This window comes from Pogona vitticeps, chromosome 3 (genome assembly GCF_051106095.1).
Source record: "Pogona vitticeps strain Pit_001003342236 chromosome 3, PviZW2.1, whole genome shotgun sequence".
Taxonomy (NCBI): Eukaryota; Metazoa; Chordata; class Lepidosauria; order Squamata; family Agamidae; genus Pogona; species Pogona vitticeps.
The window spans coordinates 166,058,778-166,078,822 of record NC_135785.1 but is presented as its reverse complement, the minus strand read 5'-3'; the positions used below and the strand labels follow the sequence as shown (position 1 = coordinate 166,078,822).

At 43.7% G+C, this 20,045-nt stretch overlaps 1 protein-coding gene across 4 annotated transcripts in view; it reads right to left on the bottom strand.

Moving 5' to 3' along the window:
- The window catches only part of LOC140705785 (uncharacterized), a 106,953-nt gene that overhangs the window by 45,551 nt on the left and 41,357 nt on the right, over nucleotides 1-20,045 (bottom strand). For 2 of the 4 annotated variants that reach the window (XR_013544079.1, XR_013544080.1), the window contains exon 1: nucleotides 2,007-2,743. The exons of 1 other annotated variant lie outside the window; for it this stretch is intronic. Coding sequence is in view for 1 of the 3 variants with exons in the window: in XM_078391434.1 (XP_078247560.1) it covers nucleotides 2,007-2,224 (218 nt within the window). In the remaining 2 variants the exon portion in view is untranslated. Of the gene's footprint in view, nucleotides 1-2,006; nucleotides 2,744-20,045 lie in introns of those variants that run through there. One more of the 4 variants, XM_078391434.1, reaches the window with a different exon arrangement.

The following is a 20,045-nucleotide window of genomic DNA, read 5'->3' as shown; positions in this document are numbered from 1 at the left end:
CCTCAGAGAATGACAGCCAACTGTTCACTGGTGCATTTACTCTTATTAAGCGTTCACCAGCACCTTCCTTTTCTCTCTTCCCCCCCCCCCATGTGCATAAAGGACTGCAACCACCGCTGCCGTGGGCTCACAGAACAAGAAATAGCCGTAATTGCTATGCATTTTTGCCCTATGACTCTGCGCCTGGTTTTATTAATGCTTTCCTGTTTTGAGCATACACTTATTAAGCAAACCGATCAAAGTCGGAGCGTGAATTTCTGAGGCGGAACCCTTTCAGATTCTTTTCCTGGAGAACTCTGTGTGACTAGAAAGCTTGCCTTCATCACAGGGCCAAGAGACCGCTTAGGTTCACTAGTGATGTATTTCAAGACTTTAATAGTCAGAACCAATGTACATGGCCCCTTTCATCCTACCCACTCCCGATCTGATGGTATTTAGTACATTTGTTGTTAGGGCTTTACTGCCCCTCCCTTTTGGTCTAGAGCAGTCGTGGTTCATTTTCCTCTTTTCTCCCCTTTCCCGCTTTCTTCCTCCTAAATCGGGTGCCCCAGATTAGGACAGCACTTTCCCCTTTGAACAAAGAGGCTTTCAAGACGACACCCAACCCCCCCCCCCCGCTTTCTCCCGTGCAGCTTGCTCGGGAATCAATGCGCCCTCAAATGGGTTTGTAATGGGTTAATTGACTGACGCTGCTATCACCTTTCAGCACCTGGTTCTGCAAGGAGCCAGATCCGTTTTCTCCGGAGAATGAGAAATCCTTTCCACCCTACTTATTCCTTCCGACCTTAATAAGGAAGAGGAAATGCCAGGCCGGGAGAGGAAGCCGCGGCGATCCAGGACACGCGGGGATAACCGGCTAAAGGGAGAAAGCGAGCGAGCGAGCGAGCGAGGGAGAGAGACAGACAGAAAGAGAGCGAGCTCCTTTAGTTTGGGCTAATTGATTGAAGAGTCTGCTCCTCTTTTGCTTTCCAAAACATAACGAGGATTCTCATTTGATCTTGGAGGGGCGTGCGGAAATATATTTTAACCGGCCAAAAAGCTGAACAAGCCCCCCCCCCCCCCCGCGCGCCTATCACATCAATCTCCACTGGCTCTTTTACCTCAAACCAACTCGCTTCTGGTTCCTTTGTGAAATTTGCTACCTGAAAGGCTAGAGAAGGCTTGCAGAATCACCGCGAGCCTGACCTAAATTGGGGGTAGGGGTAACTAACTGCCTGTCTCATCAGTCTTTTATTACTCGGGATAAAAAAGTAGGCGGCCATTTGTTTCAACCCTAATCAATCCACTTTTCTCTTTCTTTCTTTCTTTCTTTCTTTCTTTCTTTCTTTCTTTCTTTCTTTCTTTCTTTCTTTCTTTCTTTCTTTCTTTCTAAGACAGCTGAGTCAATAAAAAGAATCGCGGTTCTTTGCGCGATGCATCTTCCCCTTGAGTTTCCGCACGACCATAGTCCCACTCTTCCTCCATTCCTAAAAGAAGACCTACAGTAAGTTACTATAACCATAAAACAGAAGCAAAGTTGCTTCTGGACCTTCCGTTCTCCTCCTTTACTGGGGGGGGGGAGGAAAGAGGGCTGGGGAAAGAACCCCGCTGAAAAAGGAAGCGTGCGGAAACCATCCCCCCCCCCTCCTCCAACGCTTTCGATCGTCCCGCTGAGCAGGAGATTGGGGAGTGGCGAAGGTTTCTCTGCTGTGCATGTAGGGAGGGCCTGGCTAAACAAAACTAAAAAAATTAATCCCGATCATTTTTTAAAAAGGGGGGACCCCCCCTTTCCCCTTGTGTTCGTCACACATCTCCCCATGCCTCCTAATCGATCAAGGCGCAATGGAAAAGGTCTTTTCTAGCCACTTGGCGAAAGTTGGAAGCCCGCCTCCCTTCAGGAAACTCCTCGCGGAGCCTCTCTCCCCACTCCTCCCTCCCTCCCTCCCTCCCTCCCCTCCCCTCCCCTCCCCCACTCCCGCAGGGTGACCCACCCACCCACCTTCTTCAAAAGTTAGAGGCACACTTACAGTTCCGGCTCTCTTCTCTTCCCCGCGGCAGAGTTCAGGAGCTCCGCCGCCTCTTCCGCACACAAGCAGGCAAGCGGGCGAGCCGAGTGAGCGAGCTGGCGAGCGGCCTTGGACACTTTCCCTAGCCCAGGCGCATCAGTCCTCTCTCTCCTTGCTCTCACCCTGGGGGGGGGGCTCTTGTTTTCTCCCTTCGCCCTCGCGGACCCAAGCCCAGCCATTGCTGGCTCCGCAACCGCTGTGTCAGAGCCAGGAGGATGGCCAGCCGCAAAGACGCTCGCTCGCCCGCCTGCCCGGACACTTCTCTCAATCTCTCTCTCCTTCTCAGTCTTTGCGTTCCCCCCCCCCGCTTTTATTCAGAAGAAAGGGAGGAGAGAGAGAGAGAGAGAGAGAGGCTTGAAAATAAAATTTATTATTGATACCGGGAGGGAAAAAAACGTGAAGAAGAAAGACTTACAAGACAATTTCAAGTTATTGTTTCTCTCTGGGAAAAGCAGTTTGAAAAAAACCACACACACAAGAGCGAGAGGGTTTCCCTCCCTCCTCCCACTTTTGCCCCCCCATCCCGGAACATAATGAAACGCTTTTGTGTGGCGCTGAACAATACTAAACAAGTATTCTAATAAATAGCCACTCCTCTCCCCCCCCTCCCGTCCGGGCGCCCGTTCTGTCTGGGCGCTGAATAGAACTGAGCAGTTGGTTAGAGAGCAGCTGGGACGCTGCTTGGAGGAGGGAGGTGGAGCCCCGTCCTTCCTGCCCCCCCACCCCCTTGTCTGCCCCCCTTTTCCCTCCACCCTGCCCCGTCTCCTGCTTCTCTTCGGCAGGCCCACTTTCTCGGTTCTTGCCTCTTCCCTAGCGGGAGACGCGGGCTGCTCCCTCTACCTGCGCGGGTCCCGGCGCGTCAAGATGCCTTCTTGGCCATTTTGGTTTTGTTTGAGATGGCCGTCGGTTAGGTTCCCTTCCTCCCGCTCTCGGCCTCCCCTCTGGTCCTAGGAGTCAGCAGCCTCCTCTTGCCTTAGGCAGAGCGGCTCTGCGGGGCCAGCCTTAGGTAGGAACACACCCCTCCCGGTCAATTAGAGGGTGCGCTGCCGCATCTTTCCTGTTCCTTTTCTCTTGTCCATGTCGGTCTCCAGGAGGCTTTTCTCTCCCCATTCATTTATTCCTTCATTCATTCACCACTCGAGTGAACGGGGAGTCTTCCGGTGCCCCCTTAACTTTTTTTTTCTCTGAAAAGTATCAGAAATGGCTTTGGCACTTTTTGTAGCAAGACCATGTCGTGTCTATATACACACGTGTAGCAGCCCCTCCCCCTAAGTACTCGTTTACCAAGACGGGTTAGGAGAACGGGGACAGCACACCTATGGGCTCTCAGGTAAAGGTGAGAAAATCCCCCCCCCCGTTTTTAATCAGTCGGGCAATGGCGTGTGCGCGGGAGAGCGGCTTTGCGGGCGGGCAGCGGGGACACCGGGCTGTGGGAGGCAGCTGGGATCCAGCCTCAGTCGGGGATGTTGCGGTCACGGAGATTATGAGCGATCCTCTAAGGTGGGGAGATTCCTCCTCCCCCACTTGGTCACACCTGCGCTTTTTCCTCGCGCACTCGCAGCCTTTGCTGGGCAGGAGGGACGGCGTTTTCTCCCCCTCTCTCGGTGGGGGCGTATGCAGGCGGGTAGATTAACCCCCGCTGCCCACACACAACAAAATGCCGATGGGAAGCGATGCATCTTGCTGGTGGTTGTTTCAAAGACTACATAGTCCATCGGGCATCCTCCCCCCCCCCCCAACTCGCTCGTCTTCCACGGCCATCTGGCAAACTAGGGCTAATTCTTCGTGGAGGTGTCCCACCCGCCCCCTGCGACTCTCACCGCAGTTTTCTTCTTACTTACACTCCTGTATATTGTAATGGCCTCTTCCATCTCTTGGGGGGGGAGGAGGAGGGCCGAGGCGGGAGTACAACATTCTGGAGGTGCTGCGTATTTCCCTTTTTCCCACTGCAGATCCATTTCCCGAACTCTGTCGTGGGGCACCTGTGGAGGGACAACTGCAGCCCCTTGCCTTGTTTCCTTCCAATTAAGAGAGTAGATGTTTTTAAAAGGCGACAGAATCCGATCCTTTTGATCTAAAGCGGTAGCCAACAGGTGGTCGCTTCTATGCAAAACACTGCTCGCGGGAAAATAAGCGCCCCTGAATTCAGTGGTATTTACTTCTAAGTAAGCCCGGGCAAGAGAAATATTCGGAGAGCCTAAGTCTATTGGGAAAGTGTTTTACTAGGATAGAGCGGCTTCATTAAGCGCCCCCTCGCCTTTCTGCCCCAACTATGATTCCACCTGGAAAGTTGTGCTTAAATCTGTGGGATTTATTTCCCGGGAAACAAGTTTGTTTAGGGCCGCCACCCGTTCTGCATTTGGAATGCTCTCCTTCTGCGCTTGTTTATAGCGTAATAAACCGAATCATTTGGGATCGCCGCTTTCAAGCTTGTGCAATACCTTCCACGCTCAGTCAGGGAAGAAAACCGAGATGGCATTGCCTCCCGCTTCCCAGCCCTGCAAATATCTGAATGGTGTCTCTCTCGCTGTCTCCTCCCCCCACCCACCCCTATTCTCGGCTGCCTCTCTTTTTGTAACGCGGAGCAGCTGTCAGTCAGCTGGCTTTGACAACCTGCCACAATTTTTGTCACTTAATAGTGGGTGTTAGGCTAAGTGCAAAACACTCTGGCAAACAGATGTCAAACCTACATCTCATACAAATGTGGGTTGTGAAATTGAGTTTTAGCCCACACACTTTTTTCTTTGTCTTTTCCCTTAAAAAAAGGAAAGGAAGGAAAGAAGAAAAAGAGGTATCAGTGTGCAAGCTGTATACAAAACCGAGAGACGTCCCGACAGTCTCCGCCGGCTGGGCTTGATATTCGGCGGAGGCGTCTTTCGAAACTTGACCTCCAAATTATAGCGATGCCTTCCTACATTTCAAGCGGGGAAATATGAGAAAGCTTCGGTGGGCGGGCGGGCGTCTGCCCAGAGCAATCTCAGGGCAAGGGCCTGGAGAGATCCTGCAGGGAAATCAAGGGGTGGTGGAAGAGGGAAAATAAAGCTGGGGTGAGGGGGAAGCAGATCCGAAACAGATCGTGCCATACAACGCATCCGTTCCCACCGTAAGGCAAGCGGGAGGGAGGCGAAGGGCGAGGAAGCGGACATGAGAGCCAAGGATGACTTCTGGGCTGTGCGATTTTTACTGACCAGTTGTGGTTTTTTTGTTTGTTTTGTTTTGTTTTGACGGACAGAGACACAAACACACAACTTCTCAACCCCTCACCTCCGGCGCAATCTGCCCTTGCGATCATTGGGAAGGCGCCGCCCGTCGAGTTCAACCGGGGAAAGGGCCGGCCCAGCCGTTGGCGAAATGGGCGAAATGGCCGGTCCCATTATTAGGCTTCCTTTTCCTGCCGAGCAGAGAAAGGGAGCGGGGCGGGTGGGCGCCCCCAGCAATTTCCCGCCTCGCGCGCCAAACACCGGGGGGGGGGCGCCTGGAGCCTCTGGTTTGTGCCCAGGATCGGGGGCAAGAGGGTCCTCACAACACCTCCACTCCGCAACAGTTCACTGGGACTCAAACATCACAATCTCTCCTCTCGCCGCGAGAAATCGGAGCGGCGCCACCGCTGGGGTTGGCCTGCGGGTGGTGGGTCCCCATCTTCTTTGGGGAGGAGAAGCCCACCTGGTGGCCCCAAAGAGTCCCAGGACGGGTCTGCCGGGAGGAGGCGGGCGCTGCGGACCCCGGTCCCTGTCCCCGTCCGAGGGGGCCTCGGCCTGGGGCACCGGACAGGCACCTCCGCACGCACTCCCGTCCTTCTTAAGCAACGCAGCGTGGCAACAACGAACGGAGGAGCGGGGCCAAGCCTTTAAGAAAAAGGAATCCTAGTTTGAAGTCCACATTCCCTTACTACGGCGAGTGCACTTGTCACCTGAATTACTCGCGCGGTTACACCCCTCTGCCTTCAGGATCCGTCGTACCCAGTGTTGTGCACCTATTATACACATAAGACAGCGCACATTTTCCCTTTGCTCCATGCCAACAGGGCGCTGAAGATATATATATATATATATATATTAAAAAACACCCCGTTTTCTAGCTAGGAAGCGATTTCATTATTTAGTCCTCCCCATCTTAGCCCCTAGGGTCTTGCAATTTTCGAGATTGTTTTGAGGGTTTTCAAAAAAAGGTGTTTACGTTTAGAAACTGCTCACATTAGGCCAGTCCTGCTGTGAGTGAGTGGCAAGATGTGTTGACAACCTGAGAATCCCTCCAGCCATTATTCGTATACATTTGGCGATGTCCTCATGCTGCGGCGGCGGCTGAAGAGATCCTGACTCGTTCGGCCCCGTCTCTGATTTTAAAAAGCCACCAAAGTATGCAATCCCCAGTCAGCCTGGTTCGGAGTATATTTTCGAGTTCAGCAGGATGGAGAACTCCGTAAAAGAAAAGCGCCACAACGACTACGTATAACTGAATCATTTCTGACCAGCTGAATTGGGAATCGCTTTTTTTGTAACCGGTCGTGCAGGTTTTCCAGATAAGCAGCGGAGATTGCAACGGTTTAAAGAAGAAGTGTGTGCGGGCGCGTGTTATTTATTTATGTATTTTTTTTTTGCTGTACCCGAGAGGTAAACTTCCGCCGCCGTACAAAACAGTCTTTATCATTTCTTCCCCATAAAAGCCATAACACTAGACACCTGAATTTAGCACGGCTTGGAAACATCCACTACTCTCACCCCACCTAAATTTCTTTTGGGTTACATTTCGCCGCCAGGAAAGGCGACGAAATGTAGTGTGCATTTCTCCTTAAAACACACGAAAATCAACCCAACTTAACCCAACCTGAAAACGCGAGCATTTATAAAAACAAATAAAGCAGAAAAAAGCAGCAAGTTTCTTTGCCGAATAAACGGACTTGGAAGCTGCTCCTTTATGTTTTCTTCCCCATTATGGAGATCATTGTGCCCTTCTTCCAGGGGTAGTGTTGTGGGGCAGAGTGCTGTTACAGCCTACGAGAATATTGAATCTCAAGTCTCAGTATGTTGCACTGGCCATGCCCCCCCCTTAAACAAAGGTAATCTCAGGTTTGTTCATTCGAAATGGATCTGCAACCAATCATGCTTCTTTGCACTTTATATCTGCACGATGCACACATTTGTAAACATGTATTTATCACATTCACACTTAACTTTTTTTAAAGTGAGCACTTAAAGCATCTTTTAGATAGCCACCAACAAATTTAACTTCTGGAGTAGTCTGCTAGATTGATTCCTTTATTTCCAGGAGAGTAGAAAATGAAAACTTTGCTATTGTCTGGCTATTCTGTTTCCTCTGAAGATGCTCAAACCATCTAGCAACAAATTATTTGTAATTTACACACTCTCTGGTGGGTATTACTGATCCCTGCTTATCTCTAGTAAGTCAACATTCTCATAAATGATTAGTACTTATTCATGGGATATTTATGGAGAGATTTACATGCCTTCCCATGTGAGCCTGATTTCTTGTCTTCCAGTACACTGGAATTAAGCTGTTTTAATCATCAGATTTGAAATGGATTTGGCCTGAGCTATGCAATTTTGATCAACCGTGGCAGTTTATGAAGTCTGGCAATGAAGTCCAGTGAGAGTCTGGCTCTTTTGAAATTGCTCAAGGGTATAAATCTGTGTCTTGTCTAACTGCAGTGTCACTGGGATGGATGGACGGGTGGACAGAGGGACAGAAAGCTGCACTAGACCCACAGTGGTTGCTGCATTTGAAGCAGGGTCTGCAACTGTGGAAAGCACTACCAAAAATAAAGTGGACCTACGAGTTATCTGTACAATAAAAGGAAAATGAAGGCCAAAATGGTGAATTCGGTATAAAATTCATAGTTCTGTCCGTAGTAGGATAACAGGCATCAAAACAGTTATTCTGATTTTAACAAACCATTTTTTATTCACTGACTTTTGGTGGAATTATGGTTTAAATCAGATAAGGAAGACAAAGATGCATCCAAGATAATCTCACTGGGAAAAGGTAAATAAGTGCAAATTGGATCAAGTTAGAAACTTAATTCAATCCAAATTAGATACAAGGCTACATGTCTAAAAACACTTATTGAATTCCTTTTATTTCTGAGGAAACATACCATGTTTAATTTAAAACAGTGGACTTAGATACAACCGGAGCATCCTTATTCCACATCATATGGCAGAAATTTCTCCCAGAATGAAAGCACTGGTGTAAGGGTTAGGATGCTGGACTGGGAGATCCTGGCTCTGCACTGAGTCATGCAGTTCACCAGCTGATTTTAGACCAATCCTGTTCTTTTGACTTCATGTGACCTACAGAGCTGTTACTGTGCAGGGGAGAGACATATTCTGTCACCTTGAACTCATGGGACAAAAGATGGAATCTACATATAACTAATAAATAAACACAAAATAAACAAAAGCTTTACCAGTGTGGGATATTATGCAAGTCTGTTATGCAAAATGCATTGCACCGGGGAAGGCTAATTAAAACCAACTGTATTATACTTTCTTTGGATACTGTATTATTTAAAAAATCATATCTGTAACTTGGCTATTCCTGTGATGTGGACCATCACAAGGCAAGTGGTGAGCAAAAAAAGTTATTTTAACCCTGTATATTACTTGCTCTCAAATCAGAACCAACCTATAGTGACCCTAACAGGGCTTTCCAGGTAAATGAGATATAAAAAGAGTGGTTTTACTAGTGCATAGGGATGTGGTGGTGCTGACGGTTAAACTGCAGAAGCCTCTGTGCTGCAAGGTCAGAAAACCAGCAGTCGTAAGATTGAATCCACACAACGGAGTGATCTCCCTTCGCTTGTCCCAGCTCCTGCCAATCTAGCAGTTCGAAAGCATGCAATGCAAGCAGAATAGGTACCACCTCGGTGGGAAGGTAAAGGCGTTCTGTGTCTAGTTGTGCTGGCCAGGTGACCATGGAAACTATCTTTGGACAAACGTTGGCTCTACGGCTTGGAAACGGGTATGAACACCGTGCCCTAGAGTCAGACACAACTGGACTAAATGTCAAGGGGAATCTTTACCTTAACCTTTACTACTGCTATCCCCTCAACCTCATGAATTTCCATGGCCAAGCAACGATTAGGTCTCCTGAGTCCTAGTCCATCACTATGTCCAGTACACCACACTGGGTTTCTCATTTTAACCCTGTTTAGGATTTATGTACCATATTCTGCCCAAAAGGCTTTCAAAGAAATGATGACAATTTTACCAGAATAGTCCAACTGAGTTCCTTTTAGATTAACTGTACTATTACATAACATGTAATCATATAACACTGCCATATAGTATGGAGAGGTGACTGGTATGAGCAAGGGCCTTGGATATCAACATCTATGGAGCATTCTTTAGAGTTCTGTTCAGAACAGAACAAAAAAGGAATGAATTAAATTTGTACTGCAAAGGACTCAGTTCTGCAAACTCCATGTATCGAGCAAATCAGACATATCTGCCTACTATTATTTTGCACAATTTATTCTCTTAGCCATAGCATGGGTCCAAGGACCACACGGAAGTGCTGCCCCAAAATACTAGGAAATCTTTTTGTGCTTCATCTTCTGGCACCTGAGACTTCTGCAAAACCTGGTCACTGACTTTATAGCAAGGGGTGGTAGTCTTTGGCACATGAGCAGTCTTGGACTCCAGCTCCTAGAAGCCCCAGCCAGCATGGCTAGTGGTTTATTATTATTATTATTATTTTATTTATTGTATTTAGACCCCGCCTATCTAGTCATTTTGACCACTCTAGGCTATAGCTAGGGTGCCATAGTCCAAAGCAGCTGTCTAACCAGTTCTGAGATTCTCAGGAATCTGCCAAAATTCTGCAATAAACACTGTGTTTATGTGAGGTTTTTCTGTTTCTTTGTTTGTTTGGTGCTCCTGTGGAATATTAGCATATAAGTGACAATTTTCTGTCTTGCTTAAACAGTTGAGTATAAGGCTGCGACTAGGGTGGGCCAATTGGGGCTTTAACAAAGAGCACCAGTATTCAGAGGTTACTGAAATCTAGAGGTGAATCAGCAGGTGAGTGTTAGGGAAAAGAAAACTCAGCAACATCTCCCAGCTCTATTATATTTTCCTTTTAGTTGCTGTTGCAAACATAAACTTTTTCTTTCCTATGGTGACATATCACATTCTCCTCCTACTTTTTCATGGGAAGGGCTGCCTATGGCTTTTGCTGTATTCTCATAGAGCATGTTTAGCATGTTTTTTACATTTCTGCTTGCCCCAGTTTCTAGACTGACATCTTGGTCACAATTAAAATGTTAATACATGATGTGGGGGGAGGGGGGGAGGAACCAGGATAAATACTATCAGATTCTTTAAAATCCTTGCAATTTTGGATTTTAACATCTTTGCAGTTTAGGATTGCCAACAAAGGAAAGTCTAAATAAAAATGATATTGCAAATCTTTAAAAATATATTCATAAGTGTTTGTGGGGTGGGATGGAGTGGGGAAGCAGCTGGCAATAAAAAGGGACATCTCTGTGCATTGACCTGGTTGCTGTGCTTTGGAAGCGGTCAAAGGGAGCAGCGTTAGCTTCAGATAGAAGAAAAAAACACATGGGACTCTGAGACAGTCCTCAGCAACCTGTCAGCTTTCAAAAGAGTTCAGCGACAGCTTCCGTTACTCTGATCAACCTGGCCAAGGACTGTGCTGGTTGGGGATGGTGGGGGTTTATGTTCAACCCTATGGAGGGTGCTAGATTTGGGAAAGGCACGAAGGACCCCAAAGCTCCTTAGCTCAGTTATTCTACTCTTGTGCAGCTGTTTCATCCCTGTAATAGACCTTCAAAATATTGTGTTATGTACAACAGTGCTGCAAATCTTACGCAATACAATGAAGAACATTTGAACATTTTCTTTTAAAATGGTAATGTCATTGCTATATAAAACCTTGTGGCTCTTCTCTGTGCCTCTTGAACTCACCATTTGCCAATAAACATCACTGAACTTCATGTAACAGTCTACATATTTTCCCTGTTACATTGCTGTAACTGGGGTTCATGACATCTCAGAACAGCACCCTTTTTTGATCCAAACCAGCACATTTACTACGATTTTCAGAAAGTGACACTGCTGGCACAGGAGATTATTAGCCCTGTGGGATTTTTTTCCTAACAGCATGAATAATTTTGTTAAACTGTTATCTTCTACTCCAATCACTTCCATCCTTGCTGCTTTTAAAACCCAAACTTACAGCCTATTCCATGTGTTAGGATATCTATGGATGCTTGGAGAGCCTACCACTCACAATTAAAAGGCACTGTGTAGATACTTTGTCTCTCTTTAACGGATTTCATGTAATAACCAAGAGGAGGGGGAGAGGATGGAAAAAACTAAGGGAATATATGGGAGGTTTGCAAACTATACACAGCATTGTCCAGATTCCTATAAACTTCAGTAAGTGGGATATTCTGAGGCCGCTGTTTTTAAAAGGTGCAATACAGTCATGCCAGGCCACAGTTTTAAAAAATTACAATATAGACATACCATAAATTAACTGATTTATTCAAGGCAAAGTCCTAACTACCAGAAGTATAGTGAAGCTATAAGTTAAATACAGGCTTTATGATCTTTGGAGATTTAGGCACACCATGCAAATCGAAATTCAGAAGGTCTTACAGTACATATTTTACCTCTGCACATGTATCTACTGTATGTTCTGTCGTTCTCTTTCCCAGTGTGGACTGCCAAAAATATCATAAGGTAAGACCCAGGACTTAGGAGGTGATTGCATGGTCTTGGATAGCTCTACAGCTATGTAAGATCAGCTTCATAGAGCGTGTTTTCCAGTGATGCTACCTGTGAAAAGCAGGAGGCACAACCTATGCTACTTGCAGAGCCAATGGGAGCATGAGGCGTGGTGAGGTGTGCATCACAGGCAGCAGATTTTTAGATACAGTGGTGCCTCGCTTAACGAGCGCTTCGTTTAATGACAAATTTGCTTAGCGATGACTTTTTCGGAGCGATCTTGTGCTCCGTTTAACGATGGTTCCTATGGGCGATTTTCACATAGCGATGTTTGGGACCATGCTTCGCATAGCGATGACAGTTTGGGTCCCCCAGTTTCGCTTAACGATAGTTTTGACAGCCTAATGTTGGCTGTTTTTTAAATGTTTAAAAATGTTTAAAAATGTTTAGAATGCTTGAAATCATAAGTGCACTTAATGTACCCTTTGTTAAACTAATTTGACTTTGTTCCGACTCTTTTTAAATTTGTTGTAACTTTTCCCCCCCATTGAGATGCATTGAATAGGTTTCAATGCATTTCAATTGGGGAACCGGGTTTTGCTTAGCTATGTTTCCTATGGCGATTTTCGCTTAAGGACGGCAATCTGTTCCCATTGGAACGGATTATCCAGTTTTCAATGCATTTCTATGGGAAACCGTGTTTCGCTTAGCAATGAAATCACTTAACAGCGATTTTTTGGGAACCAATTATCATCGTTAAGTGAGGAACCACTGTACAATGAAAAGGCAAGAAATTTGCAGCGATTTACGTTGTGTTTACTGTGCTTTCACTGCCAGAGGGGAGCTTGTGGAATTTTTCTGCCTCGTATGCCAGAATAACTCTCCTGATGTTGCGTACTATGTGTCTCAACTTGGATGATGAAAATCTACCATTTGCTGATCTACAGTATGCCAGCTAGCGAATTGTCTTGTGTCTGTGACATGTTTGCATGTCGATGCCAGCATCACTATGGATCAGACAACATTAATTTGTGGCTGTGTGCTCCTCATTTCTCTGTTAATTTCTTTCTCAAAATTTGAATCCCCCCCCCCCGAACAGAGAAAATCAAGACATTTAAGAAATATTCCAGCAGAAGCCTACATTACCTGATGTCTAGTGCTATACAGTTTTGACAATCTGCCATAACCTGTTGGGAGACACTCTAGAGTAAAACATTTACATTGTTTAAATATATGTATTTTAAAACACAGTAATTATGAATGCTTACTGGTGTTGTTGGACTTGGGAGGCACTGAACATGATGAAACTGCCCTTGTGTGAACACAGGCTCTTATTTTATGAAGAACTAAGAGTATAGTTTATACAGAAATGAAATAAGACCTCTTTTGAATGAAACAATCTGCATAAATGCTTAAAGAAAGCCTATAATTATGATAAAAATGTTGCTCAAAGTTAAAATTATGAGGCAATCAAGATTTATAAACAGTCTCTCATCAACTTTTAATCATACTTCCAGTTTTCATATACGAATTGTATATGGAACAAACATATGACAATATCTTTGTTGGGGTGGATTCATGCATTTACGTATTTGCCATGACAAAGTCATTTGGATTTCCTGAGTCATGTAATCTCTGTCCCGTGACATTCTAAGTCATTCCTCTTCATAAATACTGTACAGAGCCCTGACACCCAACATAATCCTGCGTGTTTATGAAATAAAAAATGTGAGCCATGCATTTGTGATTCCTCACTTAATCTCAGTAATCTGAGTCCAGAAAAACATTAAGTAAGGCAAAAATATAATTCGGCTGTAGCCTAATGCAGATCCTTTGGTTAGGGTACTGGCAGTAGTGATGGCAGACATTTTTCTGCTTTTGTCATTAATGTAATAAAGGAATTTTGATTGAGCATAGGGCATTCTTTATATAAATGCTTTTTCCAGGGTTCCTGAGAACCTTTACTCATAATATACCCATCAGTATAAATGCAGATACGTATAACATACATTCACAGCGTCTCTGTGCATATTCTGATCTCTGTCTCATGGTTGTCCACTTCGCTTGCTGTTTGGACTAAAGGGGATCCAGCATCTTTCCCATGCAATCCCAAACTACACATGTTTAGCCATTCCCCCCCCCCTTGGAGCAACTTTCTACAAGGCAGACAAAGATCACTTTCCCATGTACCTCAAGAGTACAAGTCATCAGGTGCATGAGCTGCAAAGAATTCAGTGAATTGGATAGTGGGAATTAGTGTGCTTTGCCTTAATGTTATTGAAAATAAACCACTAGAGTTTAGGAGGCAATTACTGCTTAACAGTAGGATTTGAGACTTCAAAACTGCATTCATAGTTTGTTTTTCTGCTGACAAATGACTGAGCAAGTAACTTTACGGGTACAGCAACCCCCACACCCCTTATCTTGGAGAAGAATAATTGTGGATGCCGGGCAAACACGCAAATGATTTTGCTTGTTTCTCCTCCAGTTATTCAAGAATCTGTGTCAACTAACGAGTTAATCACATCAGCCCCTACATGGTGTGTGCCTCCAATAGGTAGAAATACTACAGTCTATTTCATTTAACAGAAGAAGAAGAAGAAAACACTGCAGTGAAAAGGACTGAAGGTTAAACTAATATTAAGGAGATCTGGGCTCCAAGCCCATCTCAGCCATGAAGCAAATTGGGTGACTTTGGATCAATTATTCTCTTTTAGCCTAAGCTAAATGAGAGGGTATGTGAGATAGCCCAAAATTAGAGCTGAAAGCACATTCATGTTGCAGAGAAGTGACTGAGGCAGTCCTTAGGGGTCTGTGAAATCAGACTTGGAGGGAATCACTGAAGACCAGTCATTATATAAAACAAGCTAATGTGTATACTAGAGTACAAGTTACACTATCAGTTTCTAAACATGCGTCGAGTGTCTTTGAGTACGCTTGTCCAGAGCACGGGGGAAAAAAAGATTGGTTCTTAAAGATTTTCAGCATTTCTGTGGATTTTAAGGAACAAATAAATCAGAAATCAACCTGTACTGAAACATTTTGCTCATTATAGAGTTACCCTGTAATATCTGACATTGTTTTGGATATTTCAGTTCTTCTCAAGTCTAAGAAAATTATCCATCAGAGGCTTATGGGCTCAGCTTTGAATTATAAAGGAGATGTAAGTGCCAAGGGACAGCTCTAATGGATCATTACTATATTTTGCTTATGGGGAATATATACATGATTTGTATACATTATTCTCACAGCAGAATTTTTCCTTATCACAATATTTTAAAATCATTTTAGCAGATAACAGTTCTACAGCAAAGCTGCAGGGGATATTGGCAACCCTCAGATTTTGCTAGAGATGGGATATAGCTGTTGCTTTGGGATCTTTCTATTGGTACTGGGGATAGGTCCAATTTGATCTATAAGTTCAAAAAGAAGCTTGCTGTACTGTTTGAAATCAAATTTAAAAATTCAATCTACATGACACACAGGGAAGTGCAGATTTTTTTGCCCAGGAAGCATGGTTTTTTATTTAGAAAGCAAGATATTTTACTCAACTGGAAGAGGGTCATTTATTTTAAAATTGCTTGTAAAATTGATTTATTTTGAATTGTTTTGGCATATGTAATGCTCTCTATGTGGGGCTACCCATGAAGCTGATATGGAAACTTCAGCAGGTCCAGAACGTGGTGGCTGGACTACTGAGTGGATTAAATAGATACCATCATATTATCTCCACTCTGGCCACCTAACACTGGTTGCCTGTTCATTTCTGTGCCAGCTTCAGGGTGATGACACTAACTTATAAGGCCCTAAACAGTTTGGGACCCTGATACCTGTCTGAATGCCTTCTTCCAATGAGTTCTGCTCACCTTACTGATTTGCTCCAGGAGGGGCGGTTGAGAGCATTGACTCCAAGAGAAGTCCAGAAGGAAAAGACCAGAAATCAGGCCTTCCTGCCTGTCCTGGCCCCATCACTGGCTACTTTTAAGAGATTGCTGATATCCTTGTTATTCAGACAGGCCTATGAGAATGATATACCAACGGAACACAGAGTGCCTATCAATCCCTAAGTCAGAGATCCTGCCATCCTGATTGCTTTTATTGTATGTTATTTTTTGTGCAGGATTTTTAATTTATAACGTTTCTAACTTACAGTGTTTAGTGTATGTTTATTGTTTATATCACTTTGATGTTACTTTATTTTAATTTATTGTTGTTGACTATTGTCATTATCTGTTGTGAACTACCCAGAGTGGCCTTGGTGGGCAGTATACTCCCAGCCATTGGTTCCGCAGCCAGATACCTGAAATACTGAGCTGTCCAGCCAGCATTAGAGCAATATTACAGATCGATCGATCGATCGATCGATCGATCGATCGATCGATCGATCTATCTATCTATCTATCTATCTATCTATCTATCTATCTATCTATCTATCTATCTATCTATCTATCTATCTATCTATCTATCTATCTATCTATCTATCTAGCCGGCTAGCCGGCTAGCCGGCTAGCTTGCCAGTCTCTGTAATATTGCTCTAAACTGGCTGGACAGCTAAGTAGTTCAGGTATCTGGCTACAGAGCCAACGGTTGGGAGTTCAACTGCCCCCTGTGCCAGTGCAGCCTTGGGCAATCTGCATAGTCCCAGGGTGCTTTCAGAAGAAGGGAATGGTAAACTGCTTCTTAGCACTCTTTACCTAAAAACCCTGAAACAGGTCAACATAAGTCAGAATTGACTTGATGACACATGATTATTATTATTATTATTATTATTTAATATTGATCTAGCACTATCCCAATTTGAAAGAAATAAAAATAAAAAATAACACCAGCAGTGGATGCAGAAAGTGGTTGTGAGAGAGGCATGAGTGTTTGCCTGTGTCAAAGCCTCTCTGCTTCCCCACACCCACTTGCAATAAAGTGGAGGGAATCAGCTTAGGTTTTAAAAAAAAATCAAAAAAGAGAACCAGGAGAGAGATAAAGATTAGGTGAGGGAAAACACACCACAATCATAGAAGCTGCTGATCTTGTCAATTTTTCTGGTCAGTTTCTCTTTTCCATTCATTGGTGTGCGTTTCCTCTTGCCAATCTCAGCTGCTGGTTCTGTCTCCCTCTCCTCCACACCTTCCTCTGTGTGTGTTTGTGTGTGTGCACATGCATTTGTGTCAGGCTGCAGGGAAACCTTTCAGTCCAATCTGTTTAATTTCTTTGTATTTGCAATATTGTTCCAGCACTATCCCAGTTTGAAAGAAATAATAAAAAAGGCAGCCAGAGCAAGAGCAGGCAGGTCCAGGACAAAGCTTCAAATGCAACAGTTTCAAAAGCCTGTGTAGCCCCTTCGGCTGATCTAAGACACAATTTAAAAATAGATGAAAAGATGCACACACTGATTCCAAAACCATGTGACTACCACATGACTTTAAACCAATTTCAAAATCCTCAATTCACCTCCCAACTGGAACTCCCATGAGTCTTAAAAACAACAACAACAACAAATTTCACACAGTATGATAATCAGTTGCAGATTTCAGAAATACTGTATCATCAGAGCTCCCCCCTGGCAATATTAGGAACAGCATATATACTATGTTGATATTTAACAGATACTTAGGTTTTTAGTTAAAATTTATAAGTTATAATATCACTGGTTCTTAACCTTGGGTTACTCAGGAGTTTTGGACTGCAACTCCCAGAAGCCTTCACCACCAACTGTGCTGGCTGGGGTTTCTGGAAGTTGCAGTTCAAAAACATCCGAGAAACAAAGGTTAAGAACCAGTGAGTTATATGACACCAGCCAATGTTTTTTTGATTGATTGTGCCTGATATTTTTTAATCATTATCATTATCATCTTAGAACTGCAGAGCTGGAAGGGACCCTATGGATCATCAAGTCTAGCCCCTGTCAAGGAGGTACAAGCGGGAATCAAACTCTGAACCTCAGGCTCCACAGCCAGATACCTAAACCACAGAGCAAAGCCATCACTGAGGGGTGTAGGGAACTGCAAACATCTGGAATTCCACACATTCTCTATTGTTGGCCCCATATTACGGAATGTGATACTTCTAACTTCATTTGTTGAAAAGGTGAAAACAGGGATCATAATCTCCAGATGTGCAGTCAAATAACCTATTTTGCATGAGGAAAAATATCCCAGCCATAAATGAAATGTTGAATATACTCAAATCAAGCTGAAAAGTGAATTACAGAAGCTCCATTGCTAAACTGATTCTTTCATTCATACACTGAGCGTGGTGTATGTGTGTGTGTGGGGGGGGGGAGGAGGGAAGAACCAGTAAACCTAAAAATATAACTATAGTGAAATATCTGCTTAATTCTTACATTGAAAGAGATGTCTATCTAAACATAATAGTATGTGCTAAAATTGTAATTCTCTCTAGTTCTCAGCAATAAAATAAAATAAAACCATTTAATAAAAACAAACAAATAAAATAAAGCCTGGTTGTAATGTGGTGTTTGCTTTTTATTTGCAGTAGTGATGGAAAATATTATCTGTTTTTTGGGTTCACATTTCTGTTTGCTCCTTTTGGCCTTTTTCCATATGTTGCTTTTGTCACCTCCCAAGACTGCCAATGGAATGAATAATGTCTTGCCTCAAACATTTATGACCCTTGGCATGCATTTCAGAAAATGAAAAAAAAAAAGAAAAAAGAAAAAAAAGAAAAAAGAAAAAAGAAAATGATAAGCAGACAAAAATCACAGAAACATTTCAAAAATGTATAGGATTAAAACACATGCATTTAAAAATGCACATGTTTTGAAAACATCTGCATAAGGTTTTCACAACTTCGTTTCACACTCACTGACATGACTTTTAGTTTGCCCTTCCCCAACACACTCTCCTTGAAAAGTTTTGGATTATAATTTCCATCAATTCTGGTCAGTAGGACCAATAAATTGAGTAAAATAATTGGAACTACAGTTCTAAATATCTGGAGATCCACCAGGAGGAGGAAGGATGTTTCAGTCAACACAGCTGTAATCAAGACTGAATGAGATTGCTGACTTTTTCCTTAAGTTTATTTTTCAAGAGGGACAGTTTTCAGATATAATGGGATACACAAAAATCCAGAGTCTTTATTCCAAGAACAATGACATACCTTAGATTTTTACTTCCAGTCTCTACTCTCAAAACTGAACATGGACTGAAATAAACTATTGTGCATTTAAAAAAAAGAGAAGTAAAATGTACCAGTACCCCATATCCATATCCTCTTTTTAAGCATCATAACAAGTGCGTAATTGAAACACAAATGATACACAATACTCTGCAGCCCAGACTGTCAACAAAAGGCTTGGCTTCAAACAGCATCTGCTGAACCTTTTGGTTCAATGAGATGCTGATTTTGTAGCTGAAATAAAACAATCCATATGATAAAGCACATTATTTTCTCCTTGCACGTTTTCTTTAGCAGACTGCCAAGAGAGTACAGGCTTCAAACGATGCATGGCTACTCTGCTCAGAGAAGAAACAGACCTGCTTCAAGTCAGATGAGGTCATGCAACTTCCCTGGGTTACTCTGGATGAACAATTTTTTTCCAAAAGATTCAGAGAACACTTCTTATTGTACCAGCTCCAACAACCAAGCCCAGAACTTTTTATTTGGGAAAAAAAGTCACTGCTGATATGTGGTGATGTCACCAGTTATTTATAACAGGTACAGTAAACTGAAATTTTGCATGAACTCCATCTAAGTTCAAGCAGTATTGTTTATGTATATATTTATTATGCATAGATTCTGTTTTTCATCCTGTGAGCCCAAGGTGGCCTACATGGCTCTTCTACACCTGATTTTATAATCTCAACACACCTGAGAGGAAGGTCAGGCTGAGACAGAGTGACTGGCCCCTTACCCAGAGAGTTTCATGGGTGACTGGGGACTAGAATCTGGAACGTCCAAGTCCCAATCCCAAACTCTCACCAGTTTGACAAGTAGCCTGAAGAGGATCCATTCTGGTTTCTCTACTGGAATTGGTTCTCCCAGCATAACTCAGGGAGGTTACATGACTGTTGAACACATCTTTAAGTCCTTAGCATAAACATCTTTCAACAGAAGCTGAGGTGAATTACACTGTGGTAACTATTAGTGCTGGTGGAATGTGCAGAGATTTCTTCTCAAAGTATTCATAAAAATGCAGTTACGTATTAGTACAGTACACTACACTGTAGAGAACATCAAGAGATTAGTGATGGTGGAATTCCTCAGTTAACTGGTTAAATCTACCATTAAATCTATAATCCAAATCATTCCATTTAAAGACTGTAGGCCCATC